This window comes from Pezoporus wallicus, unplaced genomic scaffold (genome assembly GCF_028554395.1).
Source record: "Pezoporus wallicus isolate ANWC-B61680 ecotype Strahan unplaced genomic scaffold, APGP_CSIRO_Pwel_v1 contig_8723, whole genome shotgun sequence".
In the NCBI taxonomy this organism is placed as follows: domain Eukaryota; kingdom Metazoa; phylum Chordata; class Aves; order Psittaciformes; family Psittacidae; genus Pezoporus; species Pezoporus wallicus.
In genome coordinates this window covers 1085396-1097976 of record NW_026635404.1, presented here as the reverse complement: position 1 = coordinate 1097976, position 12581 = coordinate 1085396, and the positions used below count along the sequence as shown (strand labels likewise).

The 12581-nt window shown below is 46.5% G+C and overlaps 1 protein-coding gene across 3 annotated transcripts in view; it reads left to right on the top strand.

Annotated features, from left to right (window-relative positions):
* SHISA6 (shisa family member 6) overlaps nucleotides 1–11486 on the top strand; it is a 224798-nt gene extending 213312 nt beyond the window's left edge. For 2 of the 3 annotated variants that reach the window (XM_057423453.1, XM_057423433.1), the window contains 2 exons: nucleotides 1528–1680; nucleotides 8911–11486. In XM_057423453.1, coding sequence (XP_057279436.1) covers nucleotides 1528–1680; nucleotides 8911–9461 — 704 coding nt within the window. In that variant the 3' untranslated portion in view covers nucleotides 9462–11486. The remainder of the gene's footprint in view (nucleotides 1–1527; nucleotides 1681–8910) is intronic. The other variant, XM_057423443.1, reaches the window with a different exon arrangement.
* The last annotated feature ends 1095 nt before the right edge of the window (nucleotides 11487–12581 follow it).

The following is a 12581-nucleotide window of genomic DNA, read 5'->3' as shown; positions in this document are numbered from 1 at the left end:
CTGTGAGGAAGCTCATGGTGCAGCAGAATACACTCAGTGACAAGAGGGGCAGGAAGGAGCAAGAGTTGGGTTTGTTGACATGGTAGCTGTAATTCAAGTGCCAAAACATGGGTGGCCTCAGAGCTCTGACAGGTCCCACAGCACTCAGCCTCTTGTTTCTTGGATAAACTGGCATACCCCAAATGGCACAGATGCCTCTGAATTGAGGACTGGGCATATAAGTCTGCTGAGAGGTGCAGAGCAGTGCTCTGACCACAGTGGCTTTGGGAGATCATGAGCAGGTTTACACTGGAAGACAAGACTGTCTCAGCCCATCTTTGGGAAGCATGGGTGCAATGTGAAGGTAGGTCACAGTGGAGGAGAAGTTGTGGAGGCAGCTCTGCATTCCCACGTGTAGGAATGTGGGAACTCAGAACTTGGGAATTCTGCCAGTCCTCACCTGTATTGGAGAATTTAGCTGTCTGGTTTTATTTTCAGGCCATACTTGAAGTGTCCACCTCCTTGGCCTTTTGACTTACACTTACGCAATCCCATCACTGCTGCAAACTCCCAAAGAGCCCACTGTAGTCTCACCTCGCTTTGCTTCTCATCATTGAAGCTCCTGCTGTTTTAATACTCTTGTACCTGCCTATTTGAACACCTGGGATTTATAAACGCAGTTCAACAGGTCCCTGTCCCTTGGCTGAGCTGATGAAAGACCATTTTACATCCAGCTTGCAGCAAAGGAACAAGATTTCAAAACTCTGCAGGTTGTCTGGACTTGAATTTTAACATTCATGCTCACTGCCAATCTTTACTGTCAGTGCCCTCAGCATCAGCATCCTGACAGAGGGCATTTTAACACTGGCTGGGGATTCCCTCAGGGACCAACTCCTCAGGGATGGCACCTACTTCCCTGCACCAGGAACCTCTCCAAACCTTACTTTGTCTTCTGACTGCACCCAGATGCGCACCCCACAGCTGCACTTCACACTTCCCAAGGGGAGCATGGTCATCTCTAGAGCCCACCAGAACCCCTGGGGCTATGGACTGGCTTTGCCAGGAGCCTCCAGGGTCAAAGCATTAATCAGAAGTCTGGTGCGATGAGAGAACAATTTGATTATCAGCCTCGGTTAAAATAACCCCACAGACTCCTTTCCATGTCTCTGATGGTGGGGAAAGCACAGCTTGCTGGGGTGAAGGTAAGTGATGCTGCCTGAACTCATGCAGGCTGCGGTGGGGCCCATCCACAGCACCATGACATAGCCCTCCACAGTAAGTGGACCAGACACCCCGTCCTGCTTTGAGGAGAGCTGGCTGGCCCAGAGGCTCCTGAGGTCCAGTTTGCTTCTCTCCATAACCACTGTGGACAAGGACACGATGCCACAGAATCCTTTTTTTGCTGATCAGCTGGTGCCTGTTTGAATCATGTGCACAGCCTGTCACCGAGGCTGGCTCAGATACCGCTCTTCTCTCTGCATAGTCTATGGGAATGGCTTGCCTTCGTTGGGTGCACACTGTAGACATGTCTTTGTTGTTTCTTTTCAGACAAGCCACGAATGAACAACATCCTTACTTCTGCCACCGAGCCCTATGACCTCTCCTTCTCCCGGTCCTTCCAGAACCTCTCTCACCTCCCACCATCCTATGAGTCTGCCGTCAAGACAAACCCAAGTAAATATTCTTCTCTGAAGAGACTAAGTAGGTGTCAGCTCATTTCATTTCTTTTGTATCTCATTTGCTTGTAAGCCACATTGGGCACAATGTTAAGGCAATAACCTTCTTCCCTCTGTCGTTGTACTGCCCCAGTTGGTGTGTCTGGTAATGATTCTTCTGGCTGTCACTTCCCATTAAGGAAGAGTGTAGAGAAAGAGTCACTTCATTACTGTGAGAGCACCTGTGGTTATTTGCTTATTGACCTCCTTCTGTGTTGCCTCCCATTACACCACCTTGTATCTGCTCCTCATAGAGTCATCTGAGAATCTTCTTTGTGCTGGAGTTGAGATGAACCAAGCTGTCTGCCCCGGATCAGCTGAGTTCACTTTAGTGTACCCAGGGCAGATATCTCCCCATCCATGGGGTAGCTGAAACCAGATGACAAGCCCATGTTGACAGAAAGCTGCTGAAATGGTTGGGAGCATCTATTTCAGTAGGAGGACAGTGGTGTGATCTGCTGCCATGTTTCATGGTGTATGTGTCTGGATCTGGTCCTGACTTGTGCCATGCACTGATGCAAGGACTGTCTCTGTTATTGCAGCGTGTTGCTGCCACCCTGTTCACACTAGTTGGTATCTGTTCTTTCTCACTGTTTTATGTATTGCATTGTTCTGCCAACTTTGCTGTGAATGCTCCAGCCCATCACCTTTGCTGATGGCACTCTTCAGCTTTGGTGGGTTTATGAAATAAGTGGTATTTCTGCAGGCAAATGCTCTCTCCAGGCTGACACTAGGCTTGTAGTATATATGTTTCCCTGAACATTTTCTGGATGCAGCTTGTATTCATACTGCTGAACTTAGAGAAATATCTTAGGTGTTTATCCTTGCAATAGCTTCATTGAAGGTAGGTCAGGATGAGGAGCAGATCCTACTTCCTTAGTATGTATAAAATCTGCATTCCCAATTTAGCCAGCTAAGTGACAGACACAAAATTAAGTGGCAGGGAAGCCCTTGGACTGTCAATAGGGAATCTCTGTGGAAGATTTCTCAGAAAAGAAAATGGAGTGGAAATGTAGCACATAAAAATCTCAGCCCACTCCTTGGTACTTCAGCATGGAACATGTTTAACATTAAGGCAAATACATTTGATGTGTTTAAAAGTAAGATTGTGCTTAACCTTGTTGGAGAACAGAGGTGAGGTAATTTGCGGCTGGAGCCTGCCATCTTCCCTGTTCAGCATGCCACATGCATAACTCTGCTTTACCATGAGCTTTGGTCCCTGATAGCATTTGGATCTCACACTGCCACCCACAAGCATTTTCCCGTCACTACAGCCTAATGATGGACAGTCCATGTTCTTGATCAACTTTGATGGTACTATCTAATATTGAAAACCCTTGAACTCACGGCACTTTAATGTTACTGCTTTAAGATGTGATGATTTATTTTCATTTCTTAGCTGAAATGAAAATTTCTCAGCAGACAAATATAACCTTCTAGATAGCCCTGAAAACTGCTGTTTAATTGATAATTGATTTGCAGTGCCTAGGATTACCTGGGGTACATACTTCCTCTTCAGAGTCTGGGAGATCTCTGTCCTGGCATCATTGAGAATAGGTTAGAAATGATGGCTGCTCCTGTCATGATGCAGAGGATGGTCAGGACCATTTCTAGCCTGTGGTTTATTTATTGCTTCACATATTGTGCATGGATTCTCAGTGAAATCTCCTTGAGCTCCATATTAAAGCTATTGATGTATCTATCTCACTGGAACATTAAAAAACCAGAAATGAATCCCAACTGAAACTCCCACCCCTTCCACAGCCAACATCTAGGAATGTATGTCAGATCTGAACACTCTCCTCTACATACTCCTGCAATTCTTACCTCACTCAGACTGAGTCTATATTCACCCACACCAAGCAATGCCATCTCTTCACTGAGCAATACCTTGCTAAGTGGTGTCTCAGCAGTCTGACCCATTGGGTGCACTGCTCAGCAGTTGAAGAAAGGACGGGCCCTTACTTGTCCACCTTGCCCCTCCGTAGATCACAGAGAAATGAATAAGTATTGAACCCTAGCACTGCATTTCCCAGGTATTTGTCTAAAAGTGACAAAAACAGGTTTGTATTGAGGTGCCAAGATTACACATCCTCAAGTACGTGCTGAGTATGGCCAGCGTCCCTCTCTTGAGCTTCTCCTGACGGTGGCCCTGTCCCCATTCAGAGGATACCTGGCAGTGAACATGAACCTAAAAGAACATTACAGTTAGTGTTTGGGCATTGGCTGGAGTGGGGTTCATTCACCCCCTTAGCTTTTCAGCAGCATCCACCCTAGAATGGGTTCCCTGCACACTGCAATGGTAAGAGCAGCTATTTACCCATGACTGGCAGGTTCTAGTTTCAGTTCAGTCATCGTTGCAAGGCACCAAACTATCCTTTTGCAAAGCACCTGACAAATGTCAAACCAAGTGCCTCACACTGTATTTTTGACTAACTAGACAGCAGTTCCAGCTCTGAAAGTGCTAAGCACTCCATGCTCCCACTGGGCTTGCATATGCTCAGCTCCTCTGGAATCACTGAATCACTTTCTTATGCCTGGTCTTCTTCACAGCCAAAGGAAAATAGGCACTCAGGTCCTAGACCTGTCCTTGTTAAATGCCAGCAATACTTTTTCTTGCTCTATATGAGAGAGCTAAAGGCAACACAAATTCCAGGAAAAGTACCTAAATGCTGGGATTTGCAAAGATTTTTTTGTTTTGTTGTATTTTTCATATTTAAAATGACTTGTTTCTAACAAACTCCCTGCCATGGTTAAAAGAAAAGAATGCTGTGAAGAGCTCATTAACAAACGTCATATTTCTGAGTAAAACAAAAGGAATTAGCTACATTTTCAATCAACTATTTCAGCTGCCAGACAGCTAAAGGTCACTTATTTTCCCACAATTGACAGTGACAGTGAAATGCAGTTTCTTCCCAAGAGCATCTAAATTGAATAATCAAGGCCTATCCAGGAAGAAATAATGTTTAGTTTAATATTTCCTTGCCAAAAATGAGGAGACATCACTCAGCAAGGGTGTGGTGAGATCCACCTCACCCTAGTTTAGCCGTTCAGCAATCAGGCATCTTTGTGCATTTGATGGAGGCATCTCTACAGTCAGTGAAGGACATCTCCATGTGAGCTATCTGAAGGTCCCAGTCTGTCATTGACACCAGAGTTGCTCTGGTAAGCTTCCTAGCTCTTTGCTGGGTAACAAGCCTAATTTGAGATGCCTAGAGCTTAACGAGGTACATCCCTCTTTAGGAGCCTCATCTCAGTGACTTGTGAAACAAGGAAGAGATGAGCATCTGCTGCATCTGCATCCCTGGGGAATGTGCCCAGCTTGGGGAGGGGACCTCCTCACCACTGGAGTAGCAGGATGGGCACTCACCTCTGCTGGCGTTTGACTAAGAAAGTAGGACCATGGCTTCTTCTTCCAGAGCAAGAGCTTGAAGAGGGTCCAGGCCTTATAGGAGCAGTAGAAAACATGTGGATCTAGCATAGCAGCCAGCCGGAAGCACAGCCTGTGCAAGCAGAGCTATTTCTGCTTCCATGGCTATTTAATTCCGCAGCCTTTACTTCAAGGCACAGACAACAGGAAACCCATTTGGGGTTGCTATGTGTGAAGCTAAGGAGGGGGATCCCTGAGGGGCAGGGTACCACATCCATGGGAAGCCCTATGCCTTGTCAGGCTGGCATGTGGGAAGAGCAGTGGTGGGTGGATGTGGGAACACATGGCTGAGCAAGAGCAGCTGGGTTAATTCTATCCTGCCCAGCACTCCAGGGAACTGGTGCCTCCAGCTAAGTGAGAAAGGTCAGTCAGGAAGGAAGATAATATTTTCAGGCATATTAAGCCACTTGGTATTGGCTAAAGAAGCATCACAAATGACTAGGCAGCTTGGAAATGTTACAGCCAATTAAAACAGGAGAGACAAGCCCAGAGAGGAAATACACTGGAGCTGCAGAGAAAGAAAAGCAAAGAAATTACCTTTAGGTAAAGCAGAGAAATGACTGTGATGGCCTTACAGACATACACAAATGCACGTATTTTAACCATATTCACATACAACTACGAGAAGAAAAAATATCCTTGGCTTTTCCACATTCTCTTTGCAGAATGCCACAAACATACCTCATTTATCTAATTACAGTGTGAGAGGAGCTGTGCTCTGCCTTTCTGTGATGGCATCTCAGACATGTAGAGGTGAGATGGGTAAGAGCACTCATTTGTGGTGCTGCCTCCAAATGGAAGGAAGGAAAAAAAAACCAGAAAGCTGTCTGAGGGCAAATCAGCTCATATAAAGCCAAGCCAGATGAAGCACTTAAACACTTCTCAAGTTTGATGAGACCATCCATGGTCAATGTTCTAGAAATTGCCAAAGAAAGAAAGGGAGGAAAGAAACAACCAAAACCTATGGAAAAAGGAAACTCCTGAAAATGTGCAGAAAATGTGATGTCCAGGAATTCAAAATATTTGAAAAACGTGAGTGAAGGCCTGGAAGTATGAGATTGACTCAAAAAAAAAGGAGAAACTTCCTTTATCAACCAATACATCAGTGATTTCATTCTGTCTCCACATGGATTCTGGCCCTTTGGAATCCACTAAGGACACATTTTGAATTCTTAAGCACACCCATGAGGCAGAAACATATTCTATTGTAGTTTTATTTTGGCTAAAAATACAAGTGTCAGTTTCCACATGAGCATCAATGAGAAGATAAGGGGTAGCAGTATCAGAGCCTCACCAGCCCAGTGACCTTCCTGGTGCAATATGGATGAGGTGAATCAGACTGGATGGGACCAGAAACATTCTGATTTTAGGAAACTGTGCAACCAGATAGTCCACAGTTCCCACAGGGTGAAGCACCCAGTGTCTCCACTCTCAAAAGCCTGGAGATGTGTTGGTTTCATCGCTTTCCCTGCGGACAGAGATGCTGCGGTTACAGAGCTCTGCTGAGCTTCTCCCTTGGTATGGAGGCACAAGTGTGACCCAGCACGCTCGGCCTCCTGTCAAGCTACATTCCCCATGACTGGTTCTGCAACACTCATGAACTGACACCACATTCCAGAGGCAACTGCCTGTTAAATGTCTATCTGGTGCCTGCTTAAACCAGCTTGTTGTTCACAGGAAACTGCCATTTCGGCTTTGATTCCTTGGAGATGGAGATGTGAAGTCTTTCTACACCTGAAAATGTTCCCAGAATAACTGTGCCAATATCTACATGTGTCTCTTAGCATCACAGGAGGACACAGCCTGTGTGAGCTTGGGAACACCTATGAAATGAAATCAGTTCCCTCAATGGGTTAACCACTGCCAGCAAAAGGCCATGCAGACCCCTACACTGTGTACAGGGGTGGAAGAAGGAACAAAAAGATGCTTTTAATGCTCTAAGTTGGCAAAAAGTTAAAGTCCAGAGCATGCTGCATTCTTTATCTAAATTGGCAAGGAACAACTTCAAATATTTTTAATCAGCTGATCCTGCCACCTCACCAGCAGTCTCAGACCACTGTAAACCTCACATAAGCTGGTTTAGCTCCTGCTGGCAATTACCACAGCCAGGTTTGAGCATCCAACCATATCTCCGTTTGGGATATTCTATGCTGTAATTACGTCTATTTGGAGTCACTTGGGCAAATCCAGTGGACCTTCTGTCATGCAGAGCAGAGGCCAAGCGCCAAAGTGCTAATTGCTTAGCTCCTTTTCAGCATCCAGCTCCAAGCATCATTATCAAGCTTGTGCACACCAAGTGTATGCAAGTCTATCTATGGCCACATTATAGACTAACAATGTCTACAATTACTGTGGCCATATGGAATTTTCCCAGTCCTTCTCAGGCTTCCTAGAAGGTGATTTTAAAGACACAAGAGCTTGAAAGCAGGGGAGCCATTGTCTGATATTTGCAATGAGATATTCTTCCAAAAAGCTTAAAAAAAGGACTTATTCTACAATATATACTCTGGAGAGCAAATCCCATCAGCAGCAAGCTGATGTAGAGAAGAGCTCTGGGTAACTCTCCACCAAGGAGAGCCTTGGTGGTGTGTAGGCTGTAAAGAAGAGGTTGGCAGCAAGAGCGGTGCCAACAGGCTGTGCATTTTGGCATGCATATTCTCAGCTTGTACTTTTGGATGCTGAGACATGGGGATCAACCATCCTCCTCACAGGTCCTCTGGGTTATGTGGACTGTTCTCAGGACCATGAGGAGTAAAGTCCAGGAGGCAGTGAGGGAGGGCTGAATGTATAGGAGATGAGGAAATTAGAGCATGAGATCCAGCACAAGGTGCTTACAGCACTCAGGGTTTAGCTGAAGGCTTTAAGGCACCAATGCATAACTTACCTTGTGAGCAAACTTCCAGGATGTTGTGAGTACCTATCACACACCATAGAATCACAGGATGGCTTGGGCTGGAAGGGACCATAATCTTCACATTACAAGTTGGTTGAATCAGGTCATTCCAGCTGTTGTATGATATATCAGGATGCATCTGCAGTAGCCAACATCCTTTCTGAGTCTAAAAGCCAAAAAGAGGGGGTAGGGGGGGAGTGGGTGAGCTGAGTTCCTGAGCAACAGAGAGAAGCAAATCGAGCAAGAACAATTGCATGGAATAAATTGCATTCTATCAACCAAGGTGTCTGAAAAATGGAAAACTAGACCCCAGAGAGATGATTCAGACTCTCAGAGAGAGCATCCCATGCCCACCAAACCTGCTCTGTGATCACATTTAAAAAGACTCAGAAGTAGTCATTAAAGATGTGAGGAAGTCAGTCATGGATTCCAGAGCACACCCACGTCTGAAGCCAGAAGTGAGGTATGAGTTTCTACAAATGGGGAACTTGCCTACCTCAGCTCACCTTCCCTGTGCTTTCTATATAAGTGTATTGTGAAGGTGACACTTGATAATTTCCCCATGACTCACCATTTGTGTAAATCAACCAACACCACAGTCTGGACTCGACAACGTATGGTCTGTTGTGTCATGGTGCAAGGTGTGTTGTGTTGCACAGGGTCTTATACTGTCTGTGTGCAATTATAACACTCTTTGTCTGCTATAAGCCCATGGTGACACAACCCACACAGGGCTGGCATCTCTGACATGGATGTCCATGCCCCAGTCCAGCTGCTGGTAGATGGTGCCTTGGAGGAGGCAGCTGGTCCAAGGCGGTGTGCTGTACACAGTCCCTTTCACCCCATGGGACAGCGCTCTGACATTCCTAACTCTTCCCTTTCCTTTCCCACAGCTGACAAAGAGGCTGATGAGTACTACATGAGGAGGAGACACTTGCCAGACCTGGCAGCCCGGGGCACGCTCCCTATCAACGTCATCAAAATGTCTCAACAGACCAACCAGAGGGACAGGCCCCGCCGTCCCATCAGGGCCATGTCCCAGGACAGAGTGCTGTCCCCTGAGAGGATCATGCCCGAGGAGTTTAGCATGTCCTATGAACGGATCCTCTCAGATGAGCAGCTCCTGTCCGCAGAACGCCTCCACTCCCAAGACCCGCTGCTCTCCCCGGAGCGGTCGGGGTACCCTGAGCAGTCTATGTCACGGGCACTGTCACACACAGACGTCTTTGTATCAACACCCGTCTTGGATCGATACAGGATGACAAAAATGCACTCCCATCCTAGTGCCTCAAATAACTTGTACAATACCTTAGGTATGAACCCGACCTCCGCCAAGCGCCAAGCATTTGCCTCCCGACGGCACAACACGGTAGAACAACTGCATTATATTCCAGGACACCACCATCACTACCGCACAGCGAGCAAAACAGAGGTGACTGTTTGATAGGACCTCGTGCATTGTAGATACTCATTAAGGACTGGGGTGGCCACAGCACCCCAGACTGCAGTGGCCTTATAGGCCAAGATAACCTCTAATAACTCAGTGTCTGAAAAGACTTCTCTGACAGTCCCATCCACGTTGTTGTTTTTAAAGCCACCCCTTCATCGGTGATGACATAAGAAGAACCCAAGCAAGCAAGCAGATGGTAGTGAGAGATAATAGGGGAAATTTCTTGATGTGCATCAGTTTCTGTCAAAGAAAGCCATAGTAGTCAATGGCTCCTTCTAAGGGCTCACCTGCATTATCTCATTGTCCTTATGAATTTAGGACTTTTCAGTTGCTACAGGTAGAAGCAGTCTCATGCAGCCCAAGACAGGGAGGAGGAAATGCAGCACCCAGTTCTGGCAGGAAGGACTACTGCTCTTGGTCTGTATGCCAGCCCTCATGTCTGGCCTTTCTGTAGCAAGAAGGTAAGCTTCTGGCTGCTGGGGATCACCTCCAGACTGCTCACTATCAGTCAGAACCCGTACATCTGTTTTCCATCACCCTTGGAGTGAATTCAAGGGCAGACTTTCTTAGGGGACTGGCAGATCTAGGGACAAGAATAGCCTGGCTGAGAAATAAAGGTTTAGTTTATATTAAATATATTCATAAGATAAAAACATACTAGTGCCTACAAATCGCCTGCTCTCTCAGTGTAGGAAGTAGTGGGGTTGATGTGTTCAATAAGCACAAATATGCTGAAATGCTTGTTAGACCCTTTCCCCACTCATTCTAGTATCTTGGTGTCTCCAACATGTAAATAGGAAGGAGGAAGAGGGTTTCTCTTCCTTCAGCTTCTTGCCACTGCTGAACCTAAAGCACCAGAATTCGTCCAGCTTCGCACTGCTGACCTGTGCTGGGGGAAGTCCTGACTCCACTGAGACCCCTGCAAGGCCAAGGCTACCACACACTCACTGAGCCTGTTTATTTTCCTGAAAGCATCTTCCACTGGCCCAGTTCCCCCATTTCTGAACAAACGTTCTCTCAGTTACATCTAGAACTCCATATGTAGCAGATCTTTTTCTAGCCCTTAGCAGAAGCACAAAGCTGAGGGTGTCGCGCCTACAGAAAAAGAGGTCGGTTATTTTCCATTATCTTCTCTCCATCTGCAAGAAAACCTTCCAAATTCCAAATCCACTGAGTACCAATCCTAACCATGAAGACAGTTACATTTCATGCATAGAAATTATATATCCAGCATAATTATAATAAGTGGGCATGTTGTATATCTGATTGATGCTAATTAGATACTGTATATTTGTAACATCTGTAAAACATAGACTCGTGGGTCCAGAATTTGTGAGGGTTTTATCTTTGGTTTTCAAGCCAGACTGGGCTTTGCTTTGGTTTCTGTTGGTTTCTTTTGGTTTGGGTTGGGTTTTTTTCCTTGTATTTGTGTTCCTATCAAATTCTGTAGAACTAACTCACACTAGAGCATACTTCTGTGGCCAGGAAAGGGTCTCAGAGGTCTTGAAGGCCAGCCAGACCCAGTGCTGTAACTGTTAGTTCTGGACTCACTGTCCTTGGTGTGCATTCAAAGCCCCACCACATGCACACACCCATGCTGCTAATCCCAATGAGAGGCATGCTTGTCCTCCAGCTGAAACGACAACTGACTGCAGGCTGTAAACACATTCCCATCCAGTATTTCTCTCTTCATGCCCTACATTCCCACACTGACCCTTTTCCTACATGGCTTTTTACTTCATTTAAATTAGGTCTGCCCTTCTCCCTCCCCTCAAATACCTCCCACCTCCTGGCCTTAATGATGTTCCCAGCTCAACACATCATTGCTGTAGCATATAATGACTGTAGGTTGTTGTGAGCTTGAGTCTTCTGTGGAGGCTTATGATATAGCACCAGGTTTATCTGGTGCAGGGTAGGCAGGGAGAGCATGCCATCTTCCCCTGGTGGGATTTAGAGGTAGGAGGCCTCAGTGGGGTGGCCATGTGGCCTTTCCCATTCCCAGACTGTCTTCGTTCTTGGGCTTTCTTCTGCCTCACCTGATGGTGAAAGGACTCCAGCTGTCACACGTCCTGGGGCTTTGTTTGGCGGAAACTGAGCTGGGAAGGAATGAATAAGAGTCTCCATGGTTCAGGTGGTCATTACCATGCAGCCTTGGGCAAAATCAATCAGGCAACCACCAGAAAAAAGGCTCACAGCTCATCTCCTTCCCTTGATGGACACTTCCTCCCCTGACTACCTCCAAGCTCTTCAGTTCAGTCACTGGTTACTTCTTCACGGAAGGCAATCCCTGTGAAAGCATTGCACTTGCTGACCTTCCCACAGACCGGAGCTTGTGCCTCTTGAAGAGAAGAGAATCACACATGGCTCATGGGGAGGCAACCCCCGCTGAGGTTCTGGGGCTCTTCCATCCTCTCATGGCCCAAGCAAAGCCAGGATCTTCCGCCCTGCAAGCAGGGAGATGTGAACACTGTGGGAGAGGGGAGGCGATCCCAGAATCTCCAGGAGTTAAGATGGAAGAGTCGGAGGAGCAAAGGTGACCATGTGAGGCTGCGGGTAGGTGAACTCTCCTCTCTATCCATTTCCGTACTGTGTGTCTCAAGCTCTAGTCTTTGTTTAAATGTTCTGTTCATGAACATAAGAAACTGCTGGACCAGATGCCAATATGGACACGTTTCACTCAAGTAGCTCATGCTGTGCTGTGCTCCAGCCCATTTGACCTCAGAGCCTTCTCTTATTCTGACCAAGGCCCTCTTCTAACTTGTCCTACCTGGGCAGCAATCCTCCAAAGAAAACGTAGCCCCATTTCCTCATCTTTTCTATCAGCTCAACAGTTTCAAGCAGATGTGCCCCACGAGAACCATCAGAAAGACTTTCTAGGCCAAATCTCTTCAGGGACTCTGCCACCACCACAGAAAATTTTCAGCAAATTTCTTTGGGAAGGCACCATGATCACAATTTGTTCCTGCTCACCATGTCTTCCCATGGCTTGCTGTGTGTGCTGGAATGCGTTGATAGCTACAACACTGACATTGCAGCACACTGAGGTGTTCTTATGTCATTTGTTACCTTATTCTGTGTTCTGAGAGTTTGTCACTGAAAGGACACTTGGTTCAG